Here is an 18,972-nt window from a genome sequence, read left to right as displayed (position 1 = left end):
TAATTGAAAGTTCAGACTCCTTGTTTTTCTGCTTGCACTTACCTCTTACCCATGGCCTCTGGGGATCCAGTGTTTCCTGTGACTAATATTTGCATCTTGCCAAGAGCGCTGTCAGACGGTTTGGTTCCTTTCCTTAATGGACCCCTGTTTTCTTCAATACTTGGACTAGTGTCCAGATTCAGGATGGCCGAGGTTCTTATGGGAGCATCTTGAAGTTCAGCAGATGTGAACAAGCCAATACAGTTTTATAGAACAGTCCAGCAGTCATAATTTGCAACTAAACAGCAGAGTGAAAACTAAGTTTACCTAACCTGTACTGATGTCTGAAGCAAAAGACTTGAAACTTCACATGGAGGTTGACTGCAGCTCATATTGGCTTATCCTGGGCTACCAGAATTCCAAACTTTGTGTGGCATGAAGATGGGGACCTAGAGGGACTGAAAGATAGGGTAGGGGACTGGGCTACATAGCTTGATATCTTGTTTTGTGCTTCTAGTGAAATGCACAAATTTATACAATAGCACTGTTTTTCCAGACTCTTGTGCTTGCTTCCTTCACCCTGGGGAACATCTAAAAAAGAATCCAAGTCTGTCTCAAAGATGGGACTTGTATACAATTATTTCTTGTCTCAAACTCCTTGACTTCTCTGTGTGGTAAAGTAGAAAGTCTCAGTTTCTAGCTTGTGTGATGAGCAAAATAGGCTGCCTTTCACTGTCTGTTTCTATATGACTTCTTTTTTTCTTCTTTTAGAGCTGTGAGGATTTCAGTTGCAATGATGAACCACCTCAGGAAGATGAAGGGTTCATGGGCATGTCCCCTCTTTTACAAGCCCACCATGCCATGGAGAAAATGGAGGAATTTGTGTGCAAGGTAATGTGGTTGTTGTGGATCACCTTCTGCCATAAATAAACACAATGTTAAGCATGGGACAATAGGGATGACATGCTAAAGCTGATGGCATGACTGGGGAGCCTCCCTTTTGGGGAACATCTGTGAGTACACACAGAGTAATAGCACTCTGCATCCAGTGTTTCCAGTTCACGGCACTTTCATTTACAAGGTCAGTTTTTTCCAGGCTTCTTTGGAAGCAAACATTTGCAAGTCTATAGTGCCATTTGTCTCCATAGAAGGATAGGGTTAGTCTGCTACCTAAACAGAAGAGTAGTTATGTTATGTAAATAGCACTGGCCTAGACTCACTTCTCTTAAAGCTGTAGGGCCCAGTCTGTGTTAGCCTGATGGACAACCTGGATTTGGGGTTGACAGGAGAGCTGCCCCTAATAAACCAAACAACTGTGTTTTATAACAAATCATAACAGACCTGTTTTTAACGATCCCGAGAAAAACGCATCCTATCCGCCCCCTGTGATGATGCAGAAATTTGCTAACACAAGTGTACTAAACACCCTATTTTAATTAACTTTTTCTTCCAGTCCCATGGCAGTTTGATATAATGAGGCTGTACTGGTGGGTGGGTGTTGCTGTTGATTCGACAAATTCCTATTTGTCGCTGTTTGACTCAGGATTGCATATCCCTCCCTACACACCTTCAAGAACCTGTCTGAAAACTTCTTTTGTGCTTTCTCTAGAATGGGATTGTCACAGAATCATGCAGATTCAGTGAGCAGCAGAGCAGAACAGCAAAAATTTAAATAAAAAGCATCTTTTAGGGTTCTTGCCTGAGCTGGCTAAGTGTAAGAATTGTTGCCTTTTCAAAGGAAAATGACAGGACAGCCAGGCTTTTAACATTTTCTACTCTCACTGTCAAGATGGAAATGTGAATCCAGCAGTTTAAAATTTTTCAAAATGACACGATTCTCTTAGTTCCGACAAGCTTCTCTGCCTCATCCTCCCCAGCCAGGCAGGCAGATCCAAGGAAGGTGGTATCTGTAGATGGAGCTTCCCACAAAACCCTAATACCCGGCAGGGCTGGCAATAAAACCAACTTTAAGATATGCATCTTGTTCTGTGCTATGCTGAAGTGTAGCTGAAGAGCAGCTACAAGTACAGTTGTTTTCCTTGGGGACCTTCTGCCTGAGTAGGTGCACCTGCAGGAGAGACTACAACAGGGTTGGAAATGGCCAGTTGGCTTCCTGCTTGGGCTGGCAATTCTGGAAAGAGATCACATTACTTGACATTCTATCTACAATCTCTAACTTACAGGTGTGGGAGGGCCGATGGCGAGTCATCCCCCATGATGTTCTGCCTGACTGGCTAAAAGACAATGACTATTTGTTGCATGGACATAGACCACCAATGCCATCCTTCCGAGCTTGCTTTAAGAGTATCTTCAGAATACACACAGAGACGGGGAACATCTGGACACATCTCCTAGGTATTTCCATCATGCTATGAAGTCTGTAGTTACTGGTCTTTTATTCTGCCTATTGTAAGGGTTGGGGACTTTACTTGCAGATGAGTTTAGACAGGATTATCCTTCCAGTGGTGACATGCTGGATAGGGTTGAAGGCATCATTTGTTAAAAATCTTTCACCAAAGTTTAGGGAAGACAGAGGTTGGGTTTTTTCCTTCTTTTTTTCCCTTTTCTGATGCTGCAAACTCACCAATGATAGATACCACCTCGCCTGTCCCTGTGGCCCATACATTTCTTGAAAGTATATTTCTTGCCTTGGGAATTCCCCAACGTTTAATAAACTCCAAACTTTCAAAAAACTTATTGGGGGAAGGATGTCCTATGTTCCCTTTTCCTGCCCCATTTTTCTAATTATACTAATAAAAACCTTTGCAATACTCCTACTGTGTGTGGAGGATTTGGGAACAAAGCATGAATATTTTTAGCATATGCACTTTTGTCTGACAAATGTAGTTGCTTTCCTGTTTGGTTGTAGTTTAAATAATGTTTCTTTTAATGACAGAACAAGGTTTACTTACTTAGTTTACCTGCTTTCCTCAGTATGCACTGTATATCAGAGTAAAGAAACATTTTATGGGAGTGTTAAAGTAGTAGCACTTCAATATCTTTCAAAGAGAAGTGGATGCAGTTGTCAGAACTGCTAGTGCCATTCTGCATTTTGCTGGGAAGATGCACAGCTCTCTCGTCCTCCATTGGAAATTTTTGATGTCTCTACAAGACTTTTTTCCATTCCCTGTCAAACTGGGAGTGAGTGTCTGACTAGAAAATCAAACTTCAGGCTCCCACATATCAATACAAAAAAATGTCCATTTGCTTCACTCAGACTTCATGCAGGTACTGCTCTTTCCCTGCTAGAAACGTCTGAAATATGAGCCTTGCAAAAAGGCAACTTTCCAAGTATCTTTGGGCTGAGTACCCTCCTCCTATCCCCTAGGGCTCCATTATCATGCTGTGGGTAGAAGTTTACTGACCACAAATTTAATCTTTAAATTGGCATTGCAGTGACCATATTCCACCAACCCTCCAGCCGAGCTCTGGAGGACAAAACCAGCATTACGCTCCTCCAGCTGATGAGTGCACAGCTGTATTCTTTGGCAAACCATTTAACCTTCAGAATGTACCACAGCAGCAAATTTTGCAGGATTACTGATCTGTGGAACTAAGTGGGCTGAGCTTGCTTGCAGCAGCTCATAAAAGGTCCTGGATGTACCTGGAACACCAGAAACAACAGTGTTTTCACTTCCGGCTCAAGCTGCTTTCCATTTGCCTGGACACTGGCAGCTAAGCAAATAGGAAAGCTTATTTTTTCAGGGTCTTAAAGGTTAGGGTGGGAGCCTGATCTTTTAAGACTGGGCTATGAAGATGCCTATCAGTTAGTCCTCCTGGTTTAGGGAGATGATAGTTCTGGGTGGTGGTGGGTTTTTTCAAATGAATGTCAGTCTGGGGAATGTGGGAGAATGTTCTAAGAGGGCCAGAATATCTGCTTTCCAAACTCTTCTGTGGAGGGGAGGAAGCAGTGGATGGTATTTCACCTGACATCAAGGCTATCTTACCATTAAATTATCAGCTGCAAAACAGACTTACTATGCTATTGATAGGTACTGAACCATATCCCAGACACCTCTTAAAACAAATAAAAGTAGGGTGTATTTGTAAAGGGTATACAGGCACACATCTGTAACACGTAAGTGGTAGTCAGATACATGGCTGGATCAGAGTTGGTGGAAATGTAGTATTATGATGGTCTCTTTCTTTGACATTTTCCCCCATTTCTTTCAACCTAGCTCCATAAAATACAGCTTTCAAAGTGCATGTGTCTGTGTTCATTTTTTTTCCCTACCTCAGGTTGCGTGTTCTTCCTCTGCCTGGGGATCTTCTACATGTTTCGACCAAACATGTCCTTTGTAGCACCTGTGCAAGAGAAAGTGGTTGTGGGATTGTTCTTCTTGGGAGCCATCCTCTGCCTTTCTTTCTCATGGCTCTTCCACACAGTTTACTGCCATTCAGAAGGTGTATCCCGGCTCTTCTCCAAGTAAGTACTGTAGATGTAGGTTAGGCAGAAAACAGTTGGGTTGAAACATGTGACTGGGATTTGAGCTCTGCTATAGGAGCTGCATTTCTAGCAGAGAGACTTTTGGTTAGTGAGGTTGTGTGCAGTTCCCTCCGCCCCAGCATTCCCTAAGAGTACCAAAATTATCAAAATCAGATTTTTCAGCCTTGTGTGAAAGATGGCTGTGAAAAGTGAAATATTTAGGCAGGCTAGATTTTAAATCTTTGGGCATAAAACTGCTCTCTTGAAGCAATTTGGAGAAGGGAGGAGGAGCTGCTCTTCTGTGCTGCACAGCACCTGTTACATTGTGGGCATGGAGCAGTTACAAGCCTGTAGTGATTTGGATGCAACAAAACCATCCAGATTAATTCCGCTTCAAGTAGAAACCAACCTTTTTGGCAGATGTGCCACAAAGCGTGTGCAGGGCATACCATGTGCAACTGTTATCCCCTTGCCTTACCTGATCTGTTGCTCTGCTTTCTGCTCCTTGCCCTATTTGTTAGTTTCCTGCTGCCTCTGTGATCTTCCACATGCTCCACACAGGCTGCATGTGACTGGCGTGCTATGGATTGGCCACCCCTGCACTGTAGGATCGTGCACCTGTAGCACTTGGAGTGTAACAGCTGCTGGATGTCCCTGAACAGCAGCTCCTCCTCCCTTTCTCCCTCTGAAGCTGCTTCAAGCAGTTACCGATGCTTCTTAACATAGCTTTCTGCCTTTCCATTTTTTCTCAAATTTTGGTTTACCTTGGCTGTTAATCACCAGGCTAGCTTTGTTCTAAAAAGGAGGTATGTTTTTTGCTCCTGCTCTGGCTCGGTGCTAAAAACCGTTTTTGTTTTGAAGTCACCTCAGTTGATGGCAATCAAAAAAAATCACTTCTTAGGTGGTCAGTCAGTAAAGCCTTTATGGTTTGTCTGTTCCCAGCCACTCCAACAAATCTGGGAGGTTCATATTCTCTCTCTGTAGCATAGCTGGACCAACAAAGTTTTATTAGCAGATGCTTCTTGTGCTTGAGGAAAACTTTCTTGTAAGTCTTTACTCTATTCCTTCTCATCCTCAAAAGAAAAGCTGAAGGGCTCTTAGGTGCACGCTTCATACCTTTTGGTTTGTGGAATACCAGCCATGGAGAACTGCACATACTTGAGTATTCAAAATGGTCTTACTGACTACATGGCTATTCAGTTGAATTCTGCAGTAGGAGGTAGGATCTCCACAGGTGATTCATTCCTTGAACAAGAATTGCTGCAAAGGAAAAACCCTGTTTTGCAAGGGAAAATGGACTCTTAATATAAGCAGTGGAGCACTTGGGTACAATAATTTTGGGGGTTTGTAGTCCTATATCAGATATGTTTTGTCTCCTGTTCTAGGCTGGATTACTCTGGCATAGCACTTCTCATTATGGGCAGTTTTGTTCCATGGCTCTACTATTCCTTCTACTGCAACCCTCAGCCCTGTTTCATCTACTTGATTGTGATTTGCGTCTTGGGCATTGCAGCCATAATAGTTTCTCAGTGGGACATGTTTGCAACCCCTCAGTACCGGGGTGTGCGGGCAGGTAAGAATCTAAGCCATTTTTTTTCTTGACTGTCATCTGTCCTTCTTATTGAACCGTTACAGACCCTGACTATCAGGAAAGTGCGCACTGCCAAGTTATGTCTGGGAATATGATTAACACCACTCGTGGACACTGCACTTGGTATATTTCCATAAGAGGTGTTGGCTTTGAGTTTGGCCCTCTGGGTACTACATTAAGGGCATCTGAAGGGGTGGGGTGGGGGGAGGGGCAGCAGGCAGGATGGCAGAGATACAAAAAGTATTTGCAGCTTTCTCTAATGACATTTATCCTTTTCTGCAAAATATATCTTAGTGAAAGGTCATTCTGAATTTGTATATGCTTCTAGTCCTGAATTTGTATATGCTTCTAGTCTCTGCAGACACTGTAGCTAATCCTGAGTGCAGCTGAAAAATTGTCCTGAGAGGTTTTGTATGTTGTTTGCATGTGCCCTTGGTCCTTCTGACTGGGGTGAAGAAGAATGCTGGTGATTAATGCCGCTTTAGTACTCTGAAGTGGTGAGTTGGGGGAGACCTGCAGACTTTGAGGTCAGCGAGATTTCTTACCGGTCAATGTTTCCTATCTGTTAGATGTATCAAGCTGGTGTGTGCTCCTAGGTACTGTTTCTTATGTCTGGGAAAGCTGAGTTATCAAACACAGTAAGGAATTCAACCTTTGAAACAAACCATATGGCAGATGTAACTTCCCATTTTATTATCCACATCTCAGAGTTGTAGAAAACAGTATTATTTCAAACAGCAAAGGTCTGCTCTCAAGTTAGAGAGAGATTAGCCTCAGCTGCTGCTGCTTTGCTCATTCCTGGGATTGCCTGCATGGCGTATTGTACTGGTCACTTCCATTTTCTTGTCACTCTCCACCATGATCTTTCAGTAGCAGAAGAGCCTTTTTTGGGATTTAGGCGCCATCTACAGCCCAGGAGCTTTAATCTGCTTAAAGAATTTTTAACCCTCAAATTGACATATGCATTGCCTGGATGTAGAGACACTAAAGCGAAGTGAGACACAACCCGTTATATAGTGAGTGGAGCCGCTGATCATTTAACTGCTGTATAAAGGACCTTTGCATATTCACGAACAGTTTGACAACATAAGTTTTGCGTGGGATGTTCTGCTTCAAATTGATTTTGCTGTTCACTGCTGCTTTCCATGACCAAACCTGACACTCCCCCATTTTCCTTGCTTTGTAGGAGTATTTCTGGGTCTGGGTCTTAGTGGCGTCATCCCCACCCTGCACTTTGTCATCTCGGAGGGGCTACTGAAGGCGGCCACAATGGGGCAGATCGGCTGGCTGGCACTAATGGCGTGTCTGTACATTACTGGTGCTGCGCTATATGCTGCTCGCATTCCAGAGAGATTCTTCCCTGGCAAGTGTGATATCTGGGTGAGTCTGGATTCAGAAACTGGCACATCAGCTTGTTATGGTGAGAGCTGGAGTACTTGTTATGCTTTTTTTCCTCCAGTTCTGGCAACTAAAACTGGTGCAAAAGCTGCTCTTTGAGACTTCCTTATCTGGTCAAGATGAGTGTACTAGACTATTGGAAAGCCAACAATGTATTGTTAGTTGAATTCCTTCTTTTGAAGGTATACTCTGGTAGTGTATCATTCCACTAAGGTTCTGACAGGTGCCTGTCACTTCCCCAAGTTTTCCAGGGAGACTGTAAATTGATATTTCACATAACAGCTATCTAAGATCATTGCCTGTACTGGCACTTCTTCCTTCAATACAATACACCGTGTTGTTTCACTGCCTCATGCTTTCCATTCTGCTGTACTCAAATCATGTTCTCCATCACTTGCTTATATCCTAGATTTTGAAGTTACCAAACTTCAGACTTCAGTATTAAAAAAGACCCCAATACTTGTTTACTCAACTTCTGCCCAGCTTCCTCTGTGGTAGAGAACAACCAGGACAGTTCTTTTCTGAAAATCAACTGGTGAGATTATGCCCAGGACTAGAAGAGTTCCTGTACCTATCCACTTGTGTAAGGCTGGCCATGTCACTAGGCCCAGCAGGCATTGTATCAGTACGAGTCTAAGAAACATTTAAGGCCTTTGTCCTGGGAAATGACCTGGTGTGATACTAAAGATGGATGTGACAGAATGGTTTATAGTACATTGGAACACAGTCAGTGCACAGTAGGCAATCCTAGTACTTGTACCTAAGGAGATGCTTCCCCTGCTCGCAGCATGTGTGGCTGACGGGGGAGACGGTTGTCTCTTTCTTTCTCTAATTAATGAGATAAGAATGGGTTTTATGAGACTTTGCATAGCTCAGCAAGTTGATAAGATCCTGTTGCTGCCTGCCATTAACATGTGGCTGTGTAGAAAAAGGGGTGGCATTGGAACCCCAAATATTTCTATCTGAATGGTGATGTTTTGTTTCCACAGTTCCACTCCCATCAGTTGTTCCACATCTTTGTAGTGGCTGGAGCCTTTGTGCATTTCCATGGTGTGTCGAACCTTCAAGAGTTCCGCTTCACAGTTGGAGGAGGCTGCACAGAGGAGGAACAGATGCAGTAAAACCCGGCTTCCGTCCAGGGTCAAAACCAAAATGGGACCACAAGTGTGGTTGAAGCTAACTAGCTAGTGAAGTGAATACCTAAGAATCTGAGCTTCGCCTACTTGGGCACAGAAGCTTTGTGGGGATTCTGACTAACAAAGAAATGTATACCTCAAACAATGGAGTGTGAATCAGTTTGAACACCAGGAAATTCTTAAACCCTAACTTTATTCTTGGGATCTACAGATCAAGCTACAGAGGACCCTTTCCAAATCGGCTTCTGTTCAATGCCATATTTATTTGTAGAAGATGGGTGGGACAGCTTAGCATTTTTTCTTTTTAAAATCTAGAATAAGAAGATTTATAGCCTCTTCAAGGGGTGGGGGGTTGATTTTAGATCATGCTCTTTTGGGAGAAAAAAATTGTAAATAAGATTTCTAACTTTGTGTTTAAATAAAAAAAAATTTATATAAATGTTTTAAACAAATGGGGTTGGGGAGAAAAGGGTTTTGTAGAGAATGCAACTTGCAAGTACCACACACTGTTTCAATTTTGCACAAAACAAGTGCAAGAGGACCAGGTAAAATCCCCAGGAGTGAGACATGTGGGTCCTGCTGACTCTGCCCAGTATATGCCAGCTTCAAGGAAATCTGGGATTCTGGCTGGAATTTGGAGCAGGCTCAGTAATATTTATACAAGGGTTGCAGCAGGCTCAGTAATGTGCACAAAGGTTGGAAAAGATCAGATGCCTACCTTTTAATCAAGCTCTCATTGAAGTCAGTGTTAGTAAATTTAGCTACTCAAGGAACTGGAATACATCTGAGCCCTGTCCAGCTATATGGGACAGTTGTCTTCTATGCTATTTGGCTTCTGTGGGTTTTTTGGATTATGGACATAAAACCTAATTTGAGGGGTTCTTGCCACGTGAAGCAAAGTGGTATAGGAAAGTGTGTGATACAGTAAACAAATGGACTCCATGGGTGCCTGTCTGTGTGTAAAGGTTTCTGTTGGCTAGCTTTCTGGTGACCATTCATGGATCTGCTCTGGTGGGATTTTTTTTTTTTGTCTGAGTATGTAGGAGTCACACTTGTCAAAGAGTTATCAGCTGTCTGGTTAGTAGACTGTGGGAGCAAAGATATGGAGTGAAGGATGGGCTGCTGCTGGTAAAGGAGCAACACCTTCACATGTGCAGAGCTCCCTGTGCTTGTGGGGTCTTGTGGGCTTTTTAAATCTGCAAGAAACCCTGCTCACTGCCCACTTTCCAGGTCCAGTCACAGTAACAGTCACAGTTCTGGAACTGTTGGCTTTTTTAACTCGAAGAAAAATGAAATGACTTTGGAGCAGACACATGCCAGTCCCTCTGTTAGGGTGGTGTAGCTTGACCTCTGGCCCTCAGTCGGAAGCCAGGGCAGATTGTTGGAGAATCTTCTTAAGTCTTGAGATGAAACGGCCCTTGTAGTTTAAGGGTCAGCTGTTTCATGTAATGAATGTCAAATTGCTGAAAATTCAAAGCAATTACCTCATACTTAGATGAGCTAAATGGCTCCTAAAATGTTGTGGTTCACAAAGCAATAGGAATAGAACACTGTTCAAAATAATGTTTTAAGGGTGAAAGTTCAAATTGGCAAGTGAAAAACTTGGATTGCAGAGATTTGACTAACAAGCATTTCTGGGATCCCAGGATATCAATGCATGTGTTTTTAAGGGGTTATTTTTTCTTAATGGGGTTGATTGGAAGTGGGATGCCTTGATTACTTGCACTGTTCCTCAACATTTCCTATAAAAAGGAAGTCAAAATTGAAGACTGGCTATAAAGGAGGTGCTGCATTGGAGCTTGTAGGAAGGGCATGTTCTCAGTAGGATCACCATACTGGCCAACCATAGGACAGGAGGAAACATTTTTGTCATGCATTAATGTCATGCTGAACTGAAGTAGAGCAGTATTAACTTAATACCTTTCCTGAAAGAGGGCTAATCAGCATGGGAGCCTATAAGAGAGATTCATGGGGCTACCTAGCAGCACGTATGCTCTGCCACTTGGGAAAGCAGTGGTACATATCAGAATCAGACTTGTTCTGTAAAGCACTTTGGCATACCTCTGTATCAATACCAGCAGAAGTGGCAGGTTCCATCCTGGCTCATCCCATGCTCACTCCCTGAAGGGACATTGTGACCTGGTCCTACACAGCACAGAACTATTACAAAAACACAATAGTCCACCTGCTATTCTTAACCCAGCCAGTCCCTCCCTCTGTCTAAAAAGTTTGTGTGTTCCAATAAAGAACAGCCTAGCTGTGCACTTTTTTTCTGTAGTGCTTGCTGAGAACTCTTCCCAGGTTGGCGCCTGAATGCCTTACTCTCAGCAGTCAGAGGCTTGCTTGCTCTGTGTGCAGGTTATTGCCATAGAATAGTTAGGACTTACAGCTTCTTTCCTTCCCCATTAAATAGTGGCCTTGTTCAGTATTTTCTTTTTTAAATTGCTTACTGTTGGAAGCAATGAAGCACATTCTGGGGTTTTTGATGGTTGGGGCTTGTGGTGATGGTTCCATGTGAGATGGGATCTCATTACTTGCTGTATTCTTAACTTCTGCTAATAAAAGAACCAAATGGAATATTGACTAGGTTTGGCTCTTTATTCCTGCGCTGTACAGAATTGGAAGAGTTGTCCATTTTTCTTTCTTCCCCTCACTTAATGGCTGACTAGCCATTATATTACTGATGGGTCTGCTGGCCAAGAAGCCAAATCAAAGCCTGGAGACATTTCATTAGTGCTTGGAACTAGGCTGGGAGGTAAATGGTAAACACCAGAAAAAGAGGTAAATGCTGGTGAGAGGTCTAATGGATGTCGCTAAAAAGCGGCCCTTCAATCTGTGTGCAATTTAAATAAAGTAAGTACAAATCCAATGTGACTCATTAGATTTCAGTATTGTTTTATTTCTTTAAGCCCCATTGTGAACAAGAACACCAAACTCTTCTGAACGGCAGCTGCCATGCATCTCTGGGATGAGCCTTTGTAAGTGGAGGCTAGAACTAAAATATAGTTTTTACATTTGTTAGTTGTTCCATCTCCATGCCTACGATGTGAACAAAGCAGGACTCTAGAGGGGGGCTGAAACCTCCCACTTAGGGCAGCTTTCATTTAGTTATGACTTTTTGTCAAACTAGCAATTTGGAAATTTATCAGTTGGCGCATTCAGCATTTTCAGAGAATGAGAGTTTGGGAAAAGGCATTGGCTTTTCAATGTATACAAAATAAAATTCCTTTCTTTTTGGAAATGTCTGAAGTCCCAGTACTTTAGCGTTAAGGATTTGGGGCAAATTCTCACAGGGATGAAGAAAGGTGGCTGGGCAGAATGGCTTGTACTGGGAAGCCCAGGGGAAGGGCATGGTTGGGAGTGGGTGGGCAAGGAGAGTTGAGGGGCAGGGAGCAAAAGCTAGACACTGGAATCTAGTTGGCTGTGGGGGGTGGAGAGGGGGCAGCACTTGTCAGATGAGTTTGGCATATTCAAAGATTTAAAAATACTGGGCAGGAAGACTAACTAGAAACTAGCTTGAATGGGGAGGGGGAGGGGGGGGATGGAAGGGATACAAATCTGACCTGATTTGGTTAATTGTACACTTAAGTGAGATCTGTGGACTGAATGAAAGTCCTCTGGGAGAAGTAGTAAGCTTATGTATACTGTATGCACATTTGGCCAAATTAAGGTTGTACAAGTAGCCTTAATTCTGGCACTACTTGAAGTAGGAGGTTTTCTCTCCTCCTTGCCCCATGTGTAATGTATTGTGTGGTGAAATCTTGTTTTGACCTTCTTGGACACTGTCCCAAGTTCTGAATTAGTCTCAGACTTTAAGTAGGTTTTGCCTGTGGCTTAGGGCCAGACAAAAAACTCTTAACTGTCTCTAAAACTGGATTGGTCCAGCCAAGTGATTCAGTCAATCATAAATCTGTCTGCATTCCTAGGGGAATGGATGCCTCTCCCTGGTGTCTCAACCTTGCTTAAAATGGCTTGGTTGCTTGTTATAGAGCAAATGACCTTTGGTATCAAGTGGTTAGTCAAATCAGGTTTATTTTTCCTTAGCCACAAGTTTTCTATGATCATTAGATTAGGATTGAGTTCAATGGTAAGCAGTACTTCAGATGAAATACTAGGTTTGCACCATTTTTAATTTAGCCGGATGTGAGTTTGTCTAGATGAGAACTTAATGCTATAGATTTGGCTTCTACTGAATCTTATGATTGTCACCTTCAAGTAGCTGCTTCTCTTCCCTTCAAGCCCCTTTCTGGGTACTTAAGATTTTATTGGTCTAGGTAGGCCAGAACATTTGCCACATTAGATAATAGTTATTGCTAGGTTAGGTGTTTTATCAATTATCAAGGTTCAGCCCCTGTTTTTTTTCTTTTTATATTTTTTTGCAAATGTCTTGGAAATCTGTCTCTAGCTTTAGAATAGGAACTCAAATTATCTGTCTGGTATGGATTTAAAAAAATAACTGGAGCCCTGCTAGAAGTCAAAACTGTAAATCATAATGTCCTGGGGGTTCCAGAATTGATTCTGCTCTCAAACATGCTCAGCATTTTTCATGATGGTGAGTAAAGCAATAAAGGCCAGTCTTTCAGCATGCCAACTCAGACAATTTGTTATATTCCAGAAGAGGCTGTGTGCTTCCATTGGTTTCCCTTGTTTTATGTGGGTTCTGTATGTGTGAATTCACTCTTATGCAATGACCCTTTTTATACCAAAAATACATAATCTGCAAGGTAAATTCACTCTTATGTGATTGGTGTGGTGGAAGCCTACAATCAGCTGCTTTGTGCAGTGCACTGTGGAAGTGACGTGCACCAAAATGTAGTCTCCTGTGTGGATCTGTGCTCCTCGCTCACCTGCGACACGTGTTTCTGAAGTTGCCATCCCCATTATGATAGTGCCCTGTTGAGGTCTTGGAACGTAACCCTATTTCTTACATTGTAAAGTGTGTTCCCTTTATGCAAATTCCAGTTATGCACTGTTTTCCAGCAACACATGTACAGCAGGAAGCGAGGGAAACTTGTATTCCTCCTCTCCCCTGTCCTGCTCCTCCAAAAGAAACGGGTTCTCCTGTGCTCCCATTTACAATTTACAGCCAGAATAGCAAAGATGCAATGTGGCTTATAACATAGATGAGAACTTCATACAGTTATGGAACATGTGAAATTTGAATGTGCCTGGGGTTTTGTATCTATCCTCTGTAGTATCACATGGAGTCTGTTCTACCTAGATCTTCATACTTGGTTAAGGGCAGGGCTGAAGGATTTTTGTTAATGTAACTAAATCACTTCAAACTGGTGCAACCTCCCAATTTTATAGATGTGTAAGCCAGTTTAGGTAAGCTAAATCAGTGTAAGTGTGTCTATATTGTATTTGCCCCAATACAGTTACATGGATTCTAAGTTAATTTAGTCATCAGGCCATGCTTTCTAATAGAGCAGGCCTGACTCACAGCATGCAAGGGACAGGCAGAAGAACACGTGTTTGGCATGCAGTACAAAGGTGAACAACATAAAGCTGGTTGAGTCAGATGCTTCCCCGTGCTGTCTCCTAAGTGACCTTCAAAACAGTGACATCATTTTTGTAAGCATTACAAAATAAACTTGCGTAATTTTGAGGTTTTGTAAAATCTTCAGGGCTGGAACTGTTTCTCGGTCCCATGCTCCCTTGTTGGCACAGTGATATGCAAGTTAACACATACAAATGGACAATGAAGATCCTGACAAGTCCATGGCTCTATTACTAGTGTCAAATGGTGGTACTATACATGAATGGAGGGCTTCCTCTCCTGTCCCTACTCTTTAAATAAGCCCTGCTGCTGGATCTGCACTATCAGCAGAGCTTAGCAATGCACTTTAACATCTTCATTTGAGTAGGAGGGTAGGATAGTGCGTCCCTGGCTTTAGTAATTTCTGGGCCAGATCATGGCAGACGTATCCATGGGGAGTTCCATTGATTCATCACGGTCTTTGCTTTGTTGTCAATGCAGGTAGACCAGGGCAGCTCTCAGGGCTTCTCTATTTTCCACCGCCACTTGAAGTTCTTCGTCTTTGTTGAAGCCCTAACAAATTGGAGCCTCACCATTACTGGGTTCTAGCCAACATAGCAGGATATGTGGCAAGTCCCTTTGTCAGGCGGTGTCTTGCTGGGGGAGCTTGAGGATGGGGTGGGGAGGGTGCATTTAACAAGCTTAAACATTTTGTATAAAATGATCTACCCATTCACACACACTTCTCGTTGCCACTTAATTTTTAAAATCTTAGCAACTCCCTCCCTGTAACAGTCCAGAGCATCATATGATCAGCCCAGTTAGAGAAGCTTAAAAAAAAAAAAAAAAGGAAAACAAATACTCCATGCACTGTGCTAGGGCCAAGAGGATTTCAAACAGCTATTCCAGGAAAAGATGGGAAACTGCAGAGAAGAAGAAAAGCTGTTTGTGTAGAAAACTAAACTCCTTGGATTCAGGAGAAATTGTGGGGTTTGGGTTTCTTCTCCAGTTTTGAAAAGAGAAGTAATCAAAACCTTTTTTTTTTTTTTTTTTTAAATAAAATTGGGTTTTTGGTGAAGAGGAGGCCTAGTTCATCCCAAGTGATGGGATTTTTGTTGTCACTCAAAATGGCATGCTAATTTTCCAATGCTAATACAATTCGTGTGGGACTCTGCGAGCAAGCCAGGCTTCCCACCTCAAACTTAACCCCCTCCACAACAAAATTTGAGATCCCTAGTGCACGTCTGCGCACACATTTGGACCCACTTTTGCTGCTTCTCCAAGCAAGGCAAAGATGGTTACAGCTCTGATTTACTGGGTCACATCAGAGTGGCAGCCTAGCGCTTTCAGCTGGAAATGAGCAATGGCTGCTTTTACAGCTACTCAGTTGCTAGTTTGCTGCTTCATCCTCAAGTCTCTGTTTTCTAAGCTGACCTAATTTTTCGCTTGCTCTGCCAGTGCCCTGGGCTGAGGAAGTTGGGCGCTAGAGCAGCTGCTTTTCCTGGGCATTCTTCCTTGGCTCCAGGGCTGGGAGAGAGTGACATCCTTGCCAACTAGCAAGCAAACAACCAGAGCATGGAAACAGCAAATTGCACTCTATCAAAACAAGAGAGCTGTAGGTATGTTGCAACTTCTGGTGGCACCGCTACCTAGTTAACAGCAAATCTTTCACCTTCCAAGATTTAAGAATACCAGGAGAGCTGCAGCCACAGCTCCATTAGGCATTGGGAGGAATTGGCCTTTAGCCACAAACAAGTGTATGGAGTGACAACAGAGGGAGCAGAAGGGCCTGCTTTGTGGGGAATTAGCTCAAGTTGGTGGCGTCAGGGGAAAGAAAGGGCCCGGGTTCTTTTTGTGATCTTATTTGGACTCATTTCTTCTCATTTAAAAAAAAAAAAAAAAAAGTGAATGCTGCTTAAACAAATCTGACACGCGGCAGCCTCTAGGATCCTTTTTTGGCTCAGCTCCAGCGCTTGCTGTCTCTAACCAGCCTGTCTGGCTCTTTGTGGTGGTTGCCAGCAGGGCTCTGGGAAGCACAGACCCTGCTGGGAGTGGTTTTGAGCGAGAGTGTTTGCTGAGTCTGTGGGGAGTGCCCTTGTGCGGTGCTCTTTAGACTGAACTTGATGCCTGACGCAGGCAGACTTGCTTTCCTCTGCTTGCACATGGTCAACCTGGCTGTCACTGCTTTACCACTGGGTCTATAAATCATGTCCCTTTCCCCAGTTGGCAGCAGGGAGTCTTAGACAAAGGAACATCCAGCATGAGCCAAATGGTGCTGTGGGTTATTAATTGAAGCTCAGGGCAGCAGAGCTTTGGTGTGTGGAGGGAATGCTTGTGAAATATTTATAAATGCATCTTATCAAAATGCAGTGTCGCTGTCTAAAAACTCTACAGGAGCTTTCTGCTGTGGAAGCAGATGGCACTGCCTAGAAATGGGGCAGGAGAGAGACCCTTCCCCCTGCACCTCCAGCAGAGGCTGTGGCAGGGGAAACAGATGGAGCTGTCCAGAGGGTCTGGAGGGAGTGGCAGGCAGGAAAGGCAAGGAAGCCGCTACCCTTGCAATTCCCCTCTGCCCCCCGTCTCCCCCTCCAACACTCCTACTGGTGTTTTTCAACACTGGAGAGAGCTAGGCCCCTCTAGAGCAGCAGTGCTCAACCTATAGCCCCTGCAGTGACTGCAGGGAAAGCTTGGGGGGTTATAGCCACCCCAAAATTTGCCTGTGCCACCCCTGCCCAAGCCCCCCACTTCCCTGCGGGCCACCACTGCCCACCCTGCGCAGCTGAGCCTGCCCTGCTCCCACCCACGGAGGTGCAGTGCGCCCAGCCCAGCCTCCGGGGCCTGTGTCCCACCTCCTATATAGCACAGCCTCCCAGTTTTTTGTCTAGCCCACCTCAGCCTCTCCACTGGGAAGAGGCTGGAGCCACCCCTGAGTGACTGGATCTGGCCTGTGGCACAGGATCAATGGCAAGTTGTTCAGCCCAGTACATCTGCTTGCCTGCCCTGCCCTGAGCTCTGCTGATGATCCCCCTTGGCACCTCTCTCTCCTTCCCTCTCCCTTGCCCCCTTTCTCTGACCTTGGCAGCCACCTCCCTCAGCCACTGGAGGGGAGTGGTGGCCCATGGCGTAGCCCTGGCCTGCTCGAAAAGGCTGAACTTCTCCACTCTAGAACATCTCTTCCTGGCTTGCTTGTTTGCCTGCCTGCCTTGCTCAGTGCAAGGCCTACAAAGAGAAAAGCAGGCTTTGGAAAGGGGAAGTTTGTTTCAGATGGTGCAAGAAAGTGCAGACAATAGGGACTCATGGGAAGAGAGTATCACAGAGCAGACAACACTCGCACTGGACTTCAGCTTCATCACTGCTTACATTGCAGCAGCGTCCCGGGAGCTCTCTGTGGTAGGCGCTGTACATTTGACCTGTTAGGCCTTGTCTACACGCTGCTTCGTTTACACAGCCAATGCGAACTTCAGTGTGGAAACTCCTATTTAAGGATGGCTCAGCTTGGTTTAATCAGTATATCGATTTAAACCAAAATGTGTTGCGTTCCCCCAACATTATGTGTTAGTTTGACATTTTGCGTCGGATTAGATCACAGGAAAAACTTGGTTAGCGTTAGAGCAGCAAGGTAGCGCAATGGCCTGCCCCCGTGGACCTGTAGCATCTTCTTCACTGGCAATTTTCAAGAGGAGGTCAGATCAGAGTGGGGCAGGGATAGTTTAGGAGTCGCATTCCTGTATTCACGTGGGGAGCTGGACCAGATCACTATTAAGGTTCCTTCTAACTCTATGACTACATCATTTTGAAATAACACCTGAAATTATAGTGAAATTCTCTGGAAAAACAGGCCCTCAATCTGCTTTTAACTGACCCAAGGGTGGGATTAGTTTGTGAGCTAATGTTTATTTTTGGAGTAAGAATTGTTTGCAGTAAAGGTTGGTTCAGTTTTTGACCAACTCCAAAGCTGCTCTTTGTAAAAACAGTCACTGCTATAACTAAGCTGGTTTTAATTTGCACTTTTAGTACTATGATTCAAGTCTGTGTGGGGGTGGGGGATATTTGCGTTTGACTAAAAATGTCCATAATTAAATTAGTTTAAGTCTTGGTTTTCAGTCGGCTCCAATGGAATGGAAACGGGACTCATTTTTTCTGACAAGTGAAGTCCTTGCTAGGAGCTATACCCCATGGATACCAGTGCCTCCAGGACATGGAAGGGAAAGAGCACAAATCACAGGTGAAGTACCTATCAGGTGACAGACCGGGGCTGAGTCAGTCTGTCAGCACTCAGTAGGTGGCTTTCAAAACATCTGAAGGTTTGGGAGAACACCCTCTCTCCTCTTCAGGTTTCCTTCCTCTCAGTATTCTCTTATTCTGACTCTAGCAGAGTCAGTGTCTGGAGGAAAGGAAAGGACTGCTTTATTTCTGGTGTTGTGCTTCATGATCATTTAATAGTTCCCTTCCTCTTCATTTATGCATGTCTCAACCTTAACAGAAGGACATGTAATATTACAGGACAATCCCTTTGATAGCAAGGGCTAAGAATTTGGAAAAAAAAACAAAACAAGGGATGACTTATCTGTTGATGCTACAAAAATCCCCCAAAGAATCAATTTCAAGTTTGCATTAAATCTTCTCAGTTATTAGGATATTTGTGTAGTACATGTATGATCAGCACAGTTTTAAAAAGTTGCCCTCTCCCCAGAGAATTTAGTAAAGTGATATGTGAATTACTTTAGTGTTTTCCCTCCAGCAAGAATAGGCTAAGTGTGAAAACTCTCACGGTTTTTGGTTACATTTTGTACTGCAGGTCCAAAGCTCTTTTGTGTTGGGTACCACGCTACAGTAAGGAAGTGTGCACATTCCATGGAATACCTGATTTACTCACATGCCACACTCACCTTTTTCCCCAAAAATTACCCCAAAAATTGGGTTACGTCTTTAGTGGGAATCTGATTCCCCACCCCCCCGCCCC

At 43.8% G+C, this 18,972-nt stretch overlaps 1 protein-coding gene across 2 annotated transcripts in view; it reads left to right on the top strand.

Moving 5' to 3' along the window:
- Positions 1-11,113, top strand: part of ADIPOR2 (adiponectin receptor 2) — a 75,627-nt gene extending 64,514 nt beyond the window's left edge. For both annotated transcript variants that reach the window (XM_019544565.1, XM_019544566.1), the window contains exons 3-8: positions 751-870; positions 2,163-2,334; positions 4,219-4,405; positions 5,791-5,978; positions 7,183-7,376; positions 8,384-11,113. In XM_019544565.1, the coding sequence (XP_019400110.1) occupies positions 751-870; positions 2,163-2,334; positions 4,219-4,405; positions 5,791-5,978; positions 7,183-7,376; positions 8,384-8,515 (993 nt within the window). In that variant the 3' untranslated portion in view covers positions 8,516-11,113. The remainder of the gene's footprint in view (positions 1-750; positions 871-2,162; positions 2,335-4,218; positions 4,406-5,790; positions 5,979-7,182; positions 7,377-8,383) is intronic.
- Positions 11,114-18,972: the final 7,859 nt, after the last annotated feature.

This window comes from Crocodylus porosus, unplaced genomic scaffold, assembly GCF_001723895.1.
Source record: "Crocodylus porosus isolate Cpor-Errol unplaced genomic scaffold, CroPor_comp1, whole genome shotgun sequence".
Classification (NCBI taxonomy): domain Eukaryota; kingdom Metazoa; phylum Chordata; order Crocodylia; family Crocodylidae; genus Crocodylus; species Crocodylus porosus.
The sequence above is the reverse complement of the archived record's forward strand: the minus strand, read 5'-3'. Positions and strand labels throughout refer to the sequence as shown.